The sequence below is a fragment of the Caloenas nicobarica genome, chromosome 23 (assembly GCF_036013445.1).
Source record: "Caloenas nicobarica isolate bCalNic1 chromosome 23, bCalNic1.hap1, whole genome shotgun sequence".
NCBI lineage: Eukaryota > Metazoa > Chordata > Aves > Columbiformes > Columbidae > Caloenas > Caloenas nicobarica.
Window position 1 is genome coordinate 4,245,050 of NC_088267.1, and position 16,537 is coordinate 4,261,586.

At 49.7% G+C, this 16,537-nt stretch overlaps 1 protein-coding gene across 5 annotated transcripts in view; it reads left to right on the top strand.

Annotated features, from left to right (window-relative positions):
• Nucleotides 1–577: 577 nt before the first annotated feature.
• NFYC (nuclear transcription factor Y subunit gamma) overlaps nucleotides 578–16,537 on the top strand; it is a 29,143-nt gene continuing 13,183 nt past the window's right edge. The window contains exons 1-3 of one of the 5 annotated variants that reach the window (XM_065650402.1): nucleotides 666–743; nucleotides 7,438–7,535; nucleotides 14,528–14,640. In XM_065650402.1, coding sequence (XP_065506474.1) covers nucleotides 14,536–14,640 — 105 coding nt within the window. In that variant the 5' untranslated portion in view covers nucleotides 666–743; nucleotides 7,438–7,535; nucleotides 14,528–14,535. Of the gene's footprint in view, nucleotides 744–4,058; nucleotides 4,142–4,313; nucleotides 4,451–7,437; nucleotides 7,536–14,527; nucleotides 14,641–16,537 lie in introns of those variants that run through there. The other 4 variants (XM_065650404.1, XM_065650403.1, XM_065650401.1 and 1 more) reach the window with 4 other exon arrangements.

Sequence of the window (16,537 nt, forward strand, 5' to 3'; positions counted from 1 at the left end):
TGCCCAGGGAGGTTGTGGAGTCTCCTTCTCTGCAGACATTCCAACCTGCCTGGACACCTTCCTGTGTAACCTCATCTGGGTGTTCCTGCTCCGGCGGGGGGGTTGCACTTGGTGAGCTTTGGAGGTCCCTTCCAACCCCTGACATTCTGTGACCGCGACTGTGGGACCCAGAGCCCTGTGTGTCACCCCAACAGCGGGTCCTGGGGAGACACCCGGGCTGGGATCGCTGTGCCGCCTGGGGAGAGCCAGAGCCTCGGGAACAGCGAGCGACAGGTTCATTCAGCGCCTCAGCCGAGAGCCCTGCAGCCCGGGGACGGCCCCGCGCCAGCCCGCCTCGGCCCTGCTGCCCAGGCCCGGGCAGGTCTAAACCGGGGACAACCTGGGCCAACTCGGCCCCCCGCCGGCACCCTGGCCCCTCAGGCCGAGGCCCGGGCCCCGCTCCGGGCTGCCCGGACACCGACACCCCCGCCCGGGGCCGGGCCCGGCACTCCCGCCGCTCCCAGCGGAAATCTCGCGAGATCGGCCGCGGGTCATGCGCCTGCGCAGAGCAGCGGCCCTGGGGAAAGGGGCGGAGCCTTCGCCCCGCCGCCTCACGGCCCCGCCGCCATCTTGTTTCTCGGCCGCTGGGCGCTCGCTCTGCTCCGGCCGCCCCCCTCCCCCTCCTTCCCGCCTCCCGACAGCCGGGCCGGAGGCAGCGCGGGCGCCGGGCGGAGGAGGCGGAGGTCGCGGCGCCGGCCGCCCCGGTGAGTGCGCGGTAACGCGGGGGGAGTCGGCGGCCCGTGAGTGGGCGCGGGGCGGGGGCAGCCCGAGCCGTTTCACCCCCCCCACCCGCCGCCTGGCAGCTCTGCTGCGATTGGCAGAGCCGCACCGCGCTCGCTGATTGGCCCGCGCCGTGAGAGGCGGGCGACCGGAGTTGCGCGGTGATTGGCTACCGAGGCGCGGACCGGGGAGAGGACAGGAAACCGAACCGTTTCCCCGCGCGGCGCGGGGGGGGCGGGGGCGCGGTCGGCGCTCGGTCCGCGGAACGGGGACGGCCGGGCCCAGCCGGGGGCAGCGGGGCCGGTACGGGCCCGGGGCTGCCGGAGCGCCTGGAACCCGCGGGCAGCGCCCGAAGCAGGTGCTGCTGACAGTCGGCGGGCAGGGCAGGGCGCAGAGGCCTTCACGGGGCGGCCGTTCCTTCCCGGGCGGCGGCGGCAGGCCCGATCTGCCGGGAGGGCTCAGTTTCATGTACCGGTGGTGCTGTATTTTACCGATCTCTGAGGTTTTTCTGTTCCACGAGCCTTAAGAGCCTTCCCCAGAGTCTGCATTCGGTGGGAAGAGGGGCAGGAGCCGAGGTGAAGCACGCTGGAGATGAGTTACGGGTCTGGGGTAAATCTGTGAGGGATTGTTTAATCTGTGCTCGAAACCCAAGGGTGCTGAGAGCTGTGAAAGCATCTGCATTAAAATATGGTCTCTCTAGATGCCCTTTTTTCCTGAGCTGAGAAAATGAAAGAACTGCCCCCCGGTAAAGCACGAGACATTAAAAGCTATATGAGTATGGTATGGATGAAAGCTGATTCTTTTTTATTTGGGCTGGATCTCGTTCAGGTCAGTTCATTCTCCAGCTGCATCATGAGCTGTTTGGGGAGTCAGGGCTGAGGGGGGACACAGGATGGCTCTTTGGTGGCAGGACCAGCTTATGCCTCGTGACAACTGAGCTGTGTCTCAGGGCTGGCTCCAGAACGCAAAGCTCTGGCAGACCAGGCTGCTCACAGAAGAAGAAACAATAGCACTGGCTACTTCTTCTGGAGTGTGACTACATATCACTTTTTGGGACACTTACTGAGTAAAATATTCTCCATGTACTTAATGAATTAACTTCTTGCCTGTCTCAATAGATGTCTCAGTACAGGCAGTGAAGAAGAAAGTCTCAGCTGGCTTCACTTGCAGAGCAAACAGTCTGCAAGTGTGTGCATAACTTTTTCAGAAAACAGACCACCTGGGTCACCAGACATCATTTGCTGCTGTTGCCCTTGGCAACATCGTGCCCTTAAATTAGGTTATGTTTTTGGACTAGGCTGCTCCTGCTAGATCTGTGTTTGTCTTCAGCTGAGCCATGCTCTGGTACCAGCCTAAGTTTACCTGGGACAAGCTTACCGTCCCTTAGGCACTGGTCATTGTGGTGACAACCTGATGTAATCTCACGTCTGGCTGGTCACTGTTGTGACCACGTTGGTTTTTGTTTCACTGTTACATGGGCTTGTCTGAAGCCTCGTGGCCTTCGGACCAATGTGACCAGCCTGAGTGGAAGATTTGACACGTTTTGGGGTGAAGATGCAGTTCTTGGTCAAAGCAAAAAACAGTGTCCTGAGTCAGAGCACAGAGAGTTGTTTGCTCCAAGAGAGGACTGGGAATTGGGTGTAATCCAGCTGGTTTTCGGGTCGCTGTGGGTGACCTTGAGCTGGTCGTTTATCCTGCACGGCCAACCTGTTCCTTCCCATTATTCGGTACTTTATAAAGATAAGTCGCGTCTGTCAGTGTACATTCTCATGCCATATGTGAATAATGTGCGGTGATGCTTTCTTAGAAGTGCTGCAACCTGCAAAGCGCAGCGACAGATGACAGTTCCTGGGTTAAGAGCACCACTCGCTCCTTAGTTCTTCACAGCTGCTTGGTAGTTAAATCTTTCAAGTGGAATTTCAGCAATCCCTGAGTATCAGCTGAACTGCCTGGCCTGATTTCAGAGCAAGATGGGCTGCAATGATTGAAATAAACCCTTTGCTGTAGCGCTTCCCTAAATTATTATTTTTCCTCCCCCACTGTCATGAAGGATTATTAAATACTGTGAGAGCAGTAGCCGTTCCCACAACTGTGCTGGGTCAAACCCACTCAGTAGGTGAAAGGCACATGGGGATGTGTTTGGGCATAGAGTAATTTTTGGTTGGAAAAGCCCCTCAAGATCATTGAGTGATCCCCTGGCACTACCCCAGGTCCCTGAGAACCTCATCTCCACGTCTGTTCAATCCCTCCAGGGTTGGTTTGTTTTGCAAACTGCCTGGAAGCACCTCGCATACCTGTAATAGCTGGGAGGCCTCGGGCTTATCTGAGGAATGACACAGGAAGAGAACAAAGCATTGCAAAGTATTATTTATTTATTTTTAAGACACGTTTTAAACTGCGGTATTTCATAAATCACCGGGAAGATCTATTTTTAAATTAATCTCTCCTTGCTATCTGATTCAAACTAATTTAATCTGCAAGACTAGTAAAGCATCGCCTGTGCTTTGTAATAATTTTTTCCTCCGCTGCTCTGTGTATAATCCTGTAAGCGCGTTATTTTCGAGCAGTAAATTCAGCTCGAAATCCCTTTGGGTGTTGTTGCTGACCTGCTGGTTGGTGTGTGTTTGAGTAGGTTAAAATATCAGCTGTGCCTTGGAAACACAACGTTCCCAAATTTCCGTCCCATCCAAGAGCGGTTTTGGGGGCTCCGGGAACCGTGACGGGGCCGGCGGGGCTGCGGTAACGGGGCTGGTTAAGTAATAATAATGGTTAATAATCGAGGTCACCGCGCGGCCACACGACCGTTCTCGGTGGATTTGAGGTGGGAAGCGGAACCGGCCGGTGACGGCGACTCTCCCGGGGCTGCTCCCGCCACTTGCACCGTGTGGCCCGGCGGTCAGTCACCCCCTTCACCGGGAATGACTCCGCAGGTGCCCGCGGTCCGACGCATCGTGTTCCGCTCGGTGCAGAGGCCGCTCTGTCCGGCGGCTCCGCCTGCCCGGGGATCACGGGCCCGGGAGGGAACGCGCCTGTTGCAACCGGGAGGGCGGGGGTGTGGGGGGAGCCCCGGGAGGCCGCGGCCGCTCGTCCCGCCGACCCCGCGCGCGCTCCCGCCGGTGCGCACGTGCAGCCCGGCCGCAGCCCGCGCGCGGCCCCGTGACCCGCCGGTGCGCCCCGTGACGCGGCGGCGGCGGTGGGGGGCGCTGCTGGAGTGACAGGCGCGCGGGCCAATCGGCGGCCGCCCCACGGCCCCCCTCCGTCGGTTTGAATGAGAGCAGAGCGGCCAATAGGAGCCGCCGGGGCGGGCGGTGAGGGCCCGGGCGCCGCGCTGCGGAGGGGGCGGCGGGCGGGCGCCGCTCTGACCCCTGCGCCGCCTCTCAAGGTAACTTTAAAGCAGGAAGTGGACAGCGAGGTTGCGCCGCCGGCGGCAGCCAATGAGCGCGCTGGGCCGCGCCCCCCGCGGAGGCGCGCAGCCAATGGGCGCGGGCGGGCCGGGCCGGGCGGGCGCAGCAGGGTAGGCTGAGCGGCGGCTGTTAAAGGCGCCGGCGGCCCGGTCCGCCGGGGACGCAGAGTCCCGGCAGGCAGGGGTCAGCTCAAAGACAAAGGGATGGCGGGGAGGACCGGGGGCCGCCGCCCCCCACCGCAGCCGTTCCCCCGATCGGCGGGCAGGGCCTGCGGCGGCCGCGGCCCGGTAAGTTGATCGCGGCGGCCGGAGCCTCGCTGGCTGAGGCGGGGGGCGGCCGCGGCCCGGCCCGTGGCGGAGGAGCAGGCCCCGGCGGCGGGGGCTGCCCGGCGAGGTGACCCGGCCTTGTGCGGCGGGAGGAGGGCGCGGCGCTGGGGGGAGGGCAGCTCGGAGGCTCTGGGGGGCGGCGGGAGGCGCCCGCGTCGCGGTTGGGGCCCGGGGCTGAGCCCCCGGAGCGGCGGTACGGCCGGGGGCACCGCGGGGCCGCGCCCGGCGAGGGGGCCGCGCCGCCCCGGGGCCGGTAACCGGGTGAAGGGGGGGTACAAAATGGCAGCGCCGCTCCCCGGGGCTGCGGCGGGGCGCGCTCCCCGGCCGCCCTTGGGGGGCTGCCCGGCTGGCGGGGGCCGGAGCGCGGGCAAAGCGCAGAAACGCGGCTCCGGGGGGGGCAGCGCAGCCCCCGGCGCCCCCGAACCACCGGCCGAACTCCTGGCAAGTACAAGCAGCCCTTTGTTGTCCTTTTGATTTGCGAAGAAGCGCTGAAGGTCATCGCAGCCCCGCAGCCCGGCAGTGACAGGCGGAGGAACAGGGTGAGAATGTGTCTCGGCTTCCAAGTTTTCCAATATAAAGGGGTTTGTGGGTGTCCCGGTGTCACCCCGAGCTCCGCCGGGCCGGGCTCTCCCGTCAGAGCGGTGCTGGAGCCGGGCCTGCCCTCACTGGCAGGAGTGACCTTGAAATACCACCGCTCCGAGTTTCGAGAATGAAGGACAAAGTTTGTTTATGGCACTTTGCGCTGGAAAAAAAAAATAAAAGAAGAAAGTTGAAAAATGAAGCTGCTCTCCATGGCCGAGGGCATTGAGGACACGGAGGAGAGTTTGTAGATTAGAATTAAAGTTAGTTTTCAGCCGGGAGTCAAATCACATTGCAGACATTCCTTCTCCTCCACTCCTACCGAGAGATGCTGAATGTTGCTCTTGCCGTCCTTGCCTTCCCAGGAGTGAACTGGGTGACACGGCTCGAGTGTTCTTAGTCCTGCTCTTATAATTTTTTTTTCCCTGATTGCTAATTGTTGACCTTAAAAGCACTGTTTTGAATATTAGAAGTAATTCTATTGTGCAGCTTATTTTTGTAGGGATGCTAGAAAAGTGAACCTGATCTGCACGTCAGTGTCAGCTGCTAACAAAGGACCGTGTCTTGGGGTTGAACTTCAACCTGAATGGTCTTTGAATTGTTACAGCCTTCGAGTATTACTTTGGGTATTTTAATTTAAATTAAGACTGGTGAATAGCATCACCTTCTCTGAGGCAAAGCTCATTCAGCTCTCTGCGGCCTCTGGCATGTCACACTAGTTTCAATCAGAGAAGGGGGCAGAATGAGAAATGTCACCATAAGTCATCTATTAATAATGGTGGCGGCTCTGGTATGTTAGTGGAATAGCAGTAACTTCTGTAGCAGGCGGTTGGCCAGAATCGGGGGATTTACTGTGAGTGTGAAGGTCATTGTTAGCATCTTTAAGCAGAAATTAGTAATTTTTAAGATTTTTTGCCTTGAAATTAGGTTATATTCAGCCGCTACATGGTTTTAAGGGGTGGCAGAACGCGAGGTAATCTACAACTGCTGTAAAATGGAATAAATCCCGCAGAAGTCTTCGTTACACCTGATGTTTATCATATTTTGTTGCTTAAGCTTGCAAGAGGTTGTAGCTGTGTAAGAAGAGGCACCGCTTGGTCTTTCTAGGTCAAGAGCAGCAGGAAAAACTTAAAGCTTTTGGTAGCACTGAAAGGGGCTTTATTAACAGATTACACCAGTTCCTGACTTCTTCTTGTAGCACTGTCAGATTTCAGCTTCGCTTTATCGATATCCCATACGCTGTGTGTATTATATACATTCAGGGTACGGGACAAGTACTTTTGTTTTGTGAGCACCCAGTTTCACCAGAGTTGTGAAATTTCATTCCCGTGTGGTACAAGTCTGGGTGAGACGGCTCCTGCTCCTGCAAGCAAAGCACGGCCTTCGTGTTTCTCTGCAGATTTTTTCCTGTAAAAGTGCAAGCACACAACTATTCAAGACTGAGACCATGTAGTTTTGTTGAGTTTGGTATCAGTTTTTTCTTATTATCCTCGTTAAGGCTACTGTTAAAATGAAGTGAGTAAAACACACCTGTACCAGGGCTGGGAAGTACATTGTGAGGTGTGTAGCTTGTGATTTCTTTTAAATTCATAAAGCTGCAATACATAACATCAGTTTTATGTTTAGATCAAAGTTTATAAGGTGAAGTACACAACATGCAGTATTGTTTTGGTATGTGCCAACCGCTTTATTGCGTGAAGGAGACTTGACTAACTTGAACATAATTTACTTAAAAGAGCTTTTCCCTTTGCTGGGTGTTTAATGTAGGAGCTGGAGAGGCAGCGCGATTCATCTTAGACCCTTATTGTTATTTGTCTGGGAATTTTCTTCCTCTACTTCTTACTCCGTGTGCCTGCCTGCCAAAATTGCACTGCAAAGAACCACTATTTAATAATGTTTAACTGTTGGAACACCAAATATCAAGTGTGACCCTTGTGCTCTTTCATTCAAAGAAAACAGGAAGGTAAAATAACCAGTGCAAACAGCAATTCAGATTATTTTGTTTGCTTTACCTTTAAAAAAAAAAAAAAAAGGAAAAAAAAGTCCTGTGCTACTTTTGGTGGTGTTCTGATATTTGCAGCCTCATTTTTGACTCGCTGCTGCTCTCTGGGGAGGTGGTTTTGATGCTGGAGCTCGTTCCTGGTCCCGTGCTGCGGGTGGGTTTCTGACACCAACCTTGCGTGTATTTGCGTGCGCTCCCAAACCCTGCCCAGCGTTAAACAGCCTCTGTGTGTTTCAGTCTTTCTGTGCACGAGTTAATGTGGACCGCTGCTGGATGGGGAGACTTCTAGCAGTGCTGTAGGTACAGAAACTCAATGCTTCTGTAAAAACAGGCATTATTCCTGATTTTTCTTTTTTTTCTCCTGAAGGAGAAAGCCAGTGACAATCGCCTGCCCGAGGTGCAGCGTGCCGTTGTCTGCACTGGCAATTGCCTTAACTGCTCGGTCACGCTGACTCCTGTATGAAGGTATGAAACTCAACGCGCTGCCTCTGGCGCTTGTGTGTACAGTGAAACACGTTTGCTGTACAGTGAAACACGTTTGCTGTACAGTGAAACACGTTTGCTGTACCGTGTCTGTGCTGTAGGATCACAATCACAGAACAGTTTGGGTTGAAGGGACCTTCAAATGTCACCCAGTGCCCCCCCTGCCATGAGCAGGGACATCTGCACCAGCTCAGGTTGCTCAGAGCCCCGTCCAGCCTGGCCTGGGATGTCTCCAGGGATGGTTCAGCCACCACCTCTCTGGGCAACCTGGGCCAGGCTCTCACCACCCTCAGGGCCAACAATTCATCCTCATGTCCGGCCTGAATCTCCCTCCTTTAGTTTAAAATCATCACCCCTTGTCCTATGGCAACAGGCCCTGATAAAAACTCTGTCCCCATCTTATTGCCCCCTTTTAAGTACAGAAAGGCTGCAGTAAGGTCTCCCTGGAGCCTTCTCCAGGCTGAACACCCCAACTCTGTCAGCCTGTCCCACAGCACAGGGTTTCCACGGAATCATTCAAAACATCAAAAGCCGAAGCCTTGTGTGTCGTAACCCCCGATCCTTGCGTGCTGCAGCTTTTGTCTTTCCTTGTGCTTCAGCAGGGCCAGGCACAAATCATCTTGATGGTTCTTCCATCTGCCGTAGTGCTTTGTGCCACGCTGTGGCAACATCTCTTTTTTTTTTTTTTTTTAGACCTCTACAGCAACATTTCAAACTTGGTTTGTTGAGCCCTTGCTGCTGGTGGCAGCTACCAGTTCTTCATTGGGTCAGAAATGTGCTGTGGAGATGGGGTTTGTGTGCGTTTTTGGTGGGACTTGTAGTTGCAGTGCCTGATTTCCTAGCTAGGAAACGTGCAGAGGATGATACTCCAGTTCTGTGCCCACCCAGGACTATGTTTCCATGGTCTCTCGTTGCTGTGTCAGAAGTCGGGTGAGTTCCCCTGGCAAGTCCGAGTAGCTCCTGCCACTCTCCTGGTCAAAGCTCAAGCTGTGATGAGCAGGAGGTGCAGAAAACGGATACAACGCAAACCCCATGGCATAGTTAGGAAAAAAAAAGTGTGTCTGCAGTGCCAGCTCTACTGCCAACATGACTCAAGTTTCTGAATTGCATTACTGGTTTAAAACCATTTTACATAATTGTGCAGGCAAGGCCTGAATATTAAGGTAGAAGAAGAAACCATTGATCTCAAACACAATTAAGAACTATTTTTACACCACCGCTGCCTCCCCCCAAACCAAGTAAAAGTAAATCTTGGCTGCGGTTCTGGCACCTTTGTATTTCCAGCCGTGCTGTGCGCTTGTGCTGCTTGGCATCCGTCTAGTGAACATGTAGTTTGGAACTGTAATGGAAATAAATTTGATCTTATTTCATAAAAGACGAGTTGGCTAAAAATATCTAGGTTGACTTGAGTAGCTTTTAGAGCAGAGAAAATGTGCGGTGAATCAAGGTATGATATCTCTGTGGAAGCAATTTTGGACCATTAACATGACTTGCGAAAGGTTTGTTTTAAAATCCGATAGCACGGGGCATGATGTTGTGCAAAACAAGCGCTGTTGATCTGCGGCGCAGAGACAACATTTCAGCAGGTTCACCCATTCCCATTGCTGTCGTCGTCCACTTCAAACTGCATTTGGTATTCTGGTACTGCTAATTGCTCTAATTGCAGTAATGAGAGCAGCATCTCGCAAAGGTGCTGGGATGTGGCTTTCTCACACATCGAACACTCCTCCTTTGCCACATTTCAATAAGTGTGTTACTAAATTCACATAAAAACGTATTTATTCTCCTTGTGGAACTAGTTCTTGGTTGCTAGATTGTTCCTCTTGATTCTGGCAGGATCAGGTGTCTGGCGCTCATTGCTACACAGAGCTCATTCTTTAGATATGTGAGTGTGGCTCTGCACATTTTACTTTTAAATCAAGGGACAGGCTCCCAAGACAGAAGGCTATAGTTTTGAGAGTCAGTGCATCAGACTGGAAGTAGCACAGAATGTCGGGATTAGTATTTATTCTAAATATTCTCTTTTCGGCTCTGTGGATCTATTTTTAATTCTTCAGACTTCCAGAGTTTTTCTAGATGCTATGGCATTGGTTTTTAGTCTTTGATAGTGAAGATGACGTATTTATTGAATTTTTTTTTTTTTTCCCAAGAGGAACTTTATGGCTTGTTTTCTCTTTTTTTTTTTTTTTTTTTTTTGACACTACTTCCTAATTATTAACTTGTGAGTTTTGTGGGATAGTGGATGATTGTAAAACCAACAGCATCTTAAGAATTGAAGGGGAGGTGGGGATCTTCAAAACACTGTCGGTGTGGAGGTGGTAAATCTATATTTGTACGGTGGTAGAATCTGGCAGGGGGATTTGTTTTTGCAGCGGCAGTTTTCATAAATATTTGTGGGTTATCCTTATTTGTAGCTATAATCTAAGAACGTTGAGGCAAAACGTTTGCCTGAGCTTCTGTCTGATTTCTTTGTAGCCTTTGTCTTACTCCTTATTTGACCATCTTTTTAAGATGTTTGGATGGAATATGCTTCTGCTGCCTTGTAATACGACGCTGTGTAAAACAGGCCCTTTCCCATTAATGTAGGTCATGGGAATGTGACTGTACTGTATGCAAAGGACCTGATATTTCAGATACAACCAGGGTCTGTGGTACTTGATGATGTTGCTGAGTTACTGCCTCCTTCATCAAGAGCCTCAAGGCTTTTCAGTCCTTCCCTCTGCTACTTGCTGTTTGCATATCCCTTCAGATATTCGGATAAATTTCATTTAGATCTGCTCTCCACCCAGCTGACTTCGGTCAACTTCTTAACCAAAGCCAGCTTGGGAGCGACTTAAACGTAGGGAGATGAGCAGCCGCTTGTGCTCCGGTCCCGTTCGCAGGCGCTCGTGCTGATGCCCGGGGTGTCCTGTGCCCGCGGCTGCTGCTCCGCTGGCCTGTTCCTGGCCCCCGGTTTTCCAGCCGAAGAGCTCCAGGTACCCACTCCAGGTGGAACAGCAAAATCAGAGATCTCGGCTTTATTTGTGATTATACCGTAGCTTGTGTTTTCAATAGCAGGTTCTTGCTCGAGCGTGCAGGTTGTAGGCATCCAGGGTGAGAGCTTCGTTTGGCTGCTTCCCTCTTCCCACGGCATTAAAGAAAGGGCACAAACTATCATCTGTTTAAGGAAAAAAAAACCACAACAATCAAGCAACAAAAATAAAACCCAACCACAGGCACCTGAGGTGCCTTCGTGCTTGCTTTGTGCTCCCATGGAGTGAAGCTCTTCTGCGTTTGTCAGCTGCCCCAGGATTTTGTAAGTTTAATGTTTGTGAAAGGTGTTCTGCTCTGGTGAGCAGAAAAGCTCTAATTGCAAAGTGTTGATGTCGTGGTTCTTGAGATGTGCTTGCTAATCTGCTCTGTAATCACCTCCAGGCATTTCATGCGTAGGCCTCAGCTTTTTGGCCTTCGGTTTCTTTTTCCCTCGTTCTGGAAACAAAACGTTTGCCTTCACGGAGCAGGTTCCAGGCTGCGTGGACTGGGCTGGCTGCTGTGAAGCTGCTGTATCCCAGTCTCTCCTCTTCTTATACCCTTATTTCTTACAGTGCGTAGTTTTTTGTTTGCTTGTATCTAATTTAGTAGCGTGTCCATGTTGTGAGTTAGTGTGCGTGAACCTCCTCATCTAAATTCTTCTGCAAAAGCATCTCTGCAGAGCCTGGTTTTTAGGCTGCAGCCTCCCGGGACTCACGTCTGTAGTTTCGCTAAGCCCAGGTCAGCGTAGGACCGCGTTTGCTTTGACGCAGCATCAGGAGCACCGGTGAGATGATGGGTTTTGGTAATTAAGCTTTGTGCAGAACAGAAGCGTGTCCGGCGTGTCCATTACTTACCCAGCATTGCCAGAACCGGCAGGTTCTCTCTGGTTGCAGTTCTACGTTGTGGCAACCAGGTGACACGGGAGATGGACTTGAACTTCTATTATCCAGCAACAAGATGGTGTCAGAATAGCCAGTTTACTCTTAAAACTACTGAGAGACCACACGCTGCGTTACGTGAGCACGATGTGGGGATCCTCAGCACCTCTCCCCTCTCTGCACAGGGTTGTGGAACAAAGATGAAGTATATTGAAGCTCTAAAGTTTCCCAACAAACCTCATCTCAAAAAAGACAAACTGGTTTAGACACTGATAATGTGAAATGAGAGGAACTGCCGGTGTGTTAGCTTTGGTGGGCTTATCTTCTGCTGCGCGCTTTGGGATTTTTGTTGTTGGCACTAATCCTGATATGAGACATTCTTAAAAGAAGAGAACACCGCTTACCCTTGGGTGCAGGAACTTACCAAATTGCGCAAGAATGGTTTCATTAGTAAAGTTCATCTCACTAAGCCGATGCTGTAGGTTTGCCCAGTGGTTTGGGGTTTTCTCTTTTCCTTACAATCCTCCTCCAATGCTTGCGAGCACCTTCAATGTCCTTATGGATCTGTTTTAATGGGGAGAAATTACTGTAGTGACGTTCTGAGCAGTTTTAACCTGCTTAGGCTTTTATTTTGGAGTTTATAGTGATTTCATTCTATAAGCGTTTCAGAAAATCAGCCTATTGGTGACTCTTGTTTCTACTCTTACTCAATTTCCTACCAATTATCCTAAATAGTCACTTAAAGCAGCAGTTGTCCCTTGGGTCGAGTGTCAGACTGTTCATTTTGAATTCTGAAATCACTTCTGTGTTTACCTTGAAGATCGGAATTTTTTTTTTTAATTCTAGGTGACTGGAGCAATCTGGATGAATACTACAGAGGCGTATATTGAATGCAAGAAATTTACTTTTGCGTGTGGTAGAGGGCAAAGCAGTGATGATGGCAGTGGAATTTTCTTCCTCTTTGCTTCATTAGCTTTTTTCCTTTTTTTTTCTTTTTTTTTTCTTTTTTTTTTTTTTTTTTTTTTGCAGGGGAAGAGGGATTATTTAGAGCATTATATTCCAGTACAGCATTTAAAGTGGATTAAATGCAAGGCGTGTTTGTTTTTAAATAAAGCCTTGAAAAGTGATTTGGCTTGTCTTCAAGATGAACTGCATCTCCAGTTGCAGAAGAGACCCCGTCTAGTGTTGAAATATTGTTGCAACAGAGCAGATTTCAAGGCTTAGCTTTTATTTACATGCCTAAACTATTTTTCGCCTGTTTGACAATGTGGATCAAGGGGGGAAGAATCAAATGTCAATTTAACTCTCATTAGAATATTTATATCTCTGTATTTTCCTATAAATACTTGAAATACCTTTGTTTGTAGGCGGATAGTATTACAATGCAAATAGTTGTTGAAGAGTTGTCAGGTAACTCATCAGTCGCTTATTTCCATAGGTTCCTTACCTGGAGTTCTTTCTGTCTCAAACTCTTGCTTTGAGACTGAAAATACAATTTTCTGACCTCCTCTTTGTCATCCCCTGTCAAAATCCCCTTCGGCTCTTCCCACGCCTCCCGTGTCCTCTTCTCAGGTTGATGAAAGAAAAATACGACCGTTCAGAGGCTGCCTTGGGAAGCGGAGGCTGCGGGAGGTAATGAACTAATTGTCTGACGCTCATCTCTTTGATCTGTTAATAAGATTTTATGGATCGTCGTTGCTTTGGAATAGTAGATTTCGAAATGACTGGCAATCGGCCGCTGCCTCCCGTCGGTATTTTGGTGTGTTGACCAGTGTTTCTGTGCGTCCCTTTGGCTTGAGGGAGGACAGAAATAAACCTTTCCATGGCGGATGAAACGCAAACGGGGATTGTGCCCATCTGCGTCGGAGCTAAATCTGCTCTGGCGTCTTTTTCCAGTACATGGCAACGCACAAACATCTGTGTGTATCTTGAGATCTTTCCCTATGGCGAGCGGGGCGGCCTTTCGTGCCGTATGTTCAAAGACACAGAGACTTATTGTTTGTACGCGGCGTGTTCGTGTCGTTCACGGAAACTTCAAAGCTGCTCTGGGTGACCCTGAGACCATTTAAAGTCAGTGACTCGCTGGGTTCCTCTGCTCCGCTCGCTCGAGAAGTGGCTCTTCTGGCCTTCACCGAGGCTGGAAGTTGAAACGTTCCTGGAGAGTCCCACACACGGTCCTGGCACCGTCTCCATCCACCTCATCCTCAAGTGACCAATGTTGCCTGTCTGGACCTCTTCCCTATCTTCACCGCAGCACGGTTAGAGGGGAAAATCCAAACCCAGTTATTGTCCCTTTGTCTACTCAAAGTTCCTGATGGTGACTGGTATATACTGTAAATAAAGCTGTTTGCAGAGATGCAAGTCGTAAGGAAAGCACGGGCAACATCCAGTATAAATTTAATAACAGTCAGACTCGCTTAACATCCTGCAGTTGCAGAACACTAAATGGCAGACAAGGGGCTTTTTAAAAAAATGTTTCAATTAAAAGATTTGAATTTTAAATCTCACTTTGTGCTTTTGACAATCTGCATTATACAGACTGTTAAATTTCTCCTCTTGATTACACCAGAGGAGAAGAGGTATTCTTAAAATAGTGCAAAGCCACAAAAACTGACACTCTTCAAACAGGCACAGAAGCAACTGTTTTGTTACGCTTTTTAGAAATCGTGTCGGGCTGACATTGACATTCTGGTTTCAACTTGAGGGGTGTCTGCCGCCGTAACCTGCGCAATTGTTGACTGTAACAATGATTTTTATAATGGGTGTATGTGCAGTGACAGGGCATCGGTTATGTGTTGTAACTCCTTGTGGAAAGACAGAGCTCTAATAGGGGAATAAGTAGACTATTTTTGCTTTCAATTTTTTTTTTTTTAAATGTTCTATTTCAATCTTTGGAAAAATAAATTAAGAAAAACACTTGCAGAGGCTGCGAGCGTCTCCACATTGTTGCTGTGAGACCTGGACTGGCATATCTTGCTTTGACGGTTTTGCAGAGCAATTATTCAGGCTGGGACTTGGCGGTGGCCCCGGGAGCCCGTGGCTCCTGCCTCCCTCGTTGCTGACGCTCGGTTTTGTCTCTCCCAGCTCCCAGAATGTCCACGGACAGCGGCTTTGGCCCAGCCAGCAGCAGCGATGCCCAGCAAAGCCTCCAGTCCTTCTGGCCGCGGGTGATGGAGGAGATCCGCAACCTCACCGTGGTGAGTGGCCTCGTCGCCCTCTTATTTCTGGAGAACTGACAGCGAAAAGCGCCGGTAATGTCTGGTAGCGAGATAAACCTCAGCGTGAACGGATTCCTGCTGCTGATGGGATCCAGTTGGCTATTGATGCGCTGCAAGGTGGCCTGAAGAGCTGATAAATAATCATTCAGCCAGGCTTGTGGCTGTTGGCTACAACTGGATGAACTTGGGATATAAATTGAACGCAGCTGATTCACAGCGTAACAGAATGTAATAGTCATCCCTTCAGCTCTTTCTGGACTAAACGAGAACACAAAGTTGATTCAAACGTTACTGTTCAAAATACGACTCTCAGTCTTTTCCCCCCCTTCATAAATTCAAACCCCTGGCTATTGGCAGACAGGTACAATTTTTGTGAATGAGTTTTTAGGTTTTGACTTGTATATAGAACTATTATGCCCTCTTTCAGAACCCTCTCCTTTGACAAGCCTGGAATTTTGAAAATCACTTGAATGCCAAGTGCATCATTATCACATGCTTTATTAATTTAAAGACGTTTGATTAAAAAAAAAATCATGCATAGGCTGAGAATAAGAATTGGACTAAGTAGCTTCTATTTTTTTCTATCCCCAAAAGAGATGTCCCTGAGAACAAGGGCATATAATAAAGATGACTTTTCAAGAGAGATTGATAGATTCCTGTGACACAGTGGTACTGAAAGCACACTCCTGTGCTTTTAATGCAACTGGAAACAAAAGAACTCCAGTCACAGACGGGCTGTTCAAAGTGAAAACCCCAATGCAATAGTCTGAAGATAAGCTGCTTTTTTCAGGCTATGTGCAGATAGTTGATTAAAGAAACAGATGTAGAAATTTGTATGCATAACCAGAATTAATTACTTTCCTCTTTCAGCGCAGTGAATTCTTGTGTTCAAGAGCTGTAGTTTGTCTTCATCTCCACATGAAAGGGGTTTATTCTGCAGCTTATCAAGTACGGGCAGCTTAATTTTTAACTGTCGTGTGAATCTATTTATTACATTGCAAGCTAGTAAGTCATTGAAAATTTAACTGAGAACAGTGAAGGGAGTTGGAAAGGAAAAGGGGATAACTGCAAAACATTCCTATGCAGTCGTCCGTTGCATCATCAAATCCCGAAATTTAGCGTGCATCGCTCCCATGGATGTGGACGTAAGTAAATTTAAATAAAGCTCATCTGCATGTACTGGAGAGCGGAGGTCAGAGCAGCTGTTTGATGGAAAAGCTGCTTTGGTTGTCTGCTAAAATTCAAGGGAAAAACCAAGGGAGTTGCTTTAGAAGAACAAACCAGAGCTCCCTGTTCTCTGCCCCGTGTAACAGAAAACTGTAGCTGAGTCTTGGAGAAATGGGAAAGGGGACTGGGCTGGAACTTGAGTTTCAGCTCCACAATGAGTTAGAAGAGGCTCGTGAAAACATTTGAGACCTAATTTGGAAAAAAAGAAAAGATGAAGAATTGGTGTCTAAAGTTTGTTCTGCTGGGTAGTAGCCAGTAGTGGTCATGCTTCTCTTCACCGTGGTACTTGCGTATTAATTCTGATTTATGTGACGTTTGCCTTAAAGGAATAAAGGAGCTTTAATTTTATTCTATTTTCTCTCACTGTCTCTCTTCTGTAAAGGTTTTAATAGTGTTGTACCTATGCATGTCGAATTGGAGTTCTGCTGCTTGTGGAAGTTAATGTAGTTAAGAATGTTAAGAGTTTCACAAACTAGAAATTTTGTCCTTGTCTCTTTTTGAGGAAAAGCTCATGAGGCTCTTTAAAAAGGAACGAGCTTTTAAAAAAAAATTAAAAAACGACAAAAAACACCCCCTCTGGGATATTTTTCCATGCCCTAGCAACCCTGTAACTTGTTTATGTGGCAGTTTGCGGTTGAAACCCTGAGCA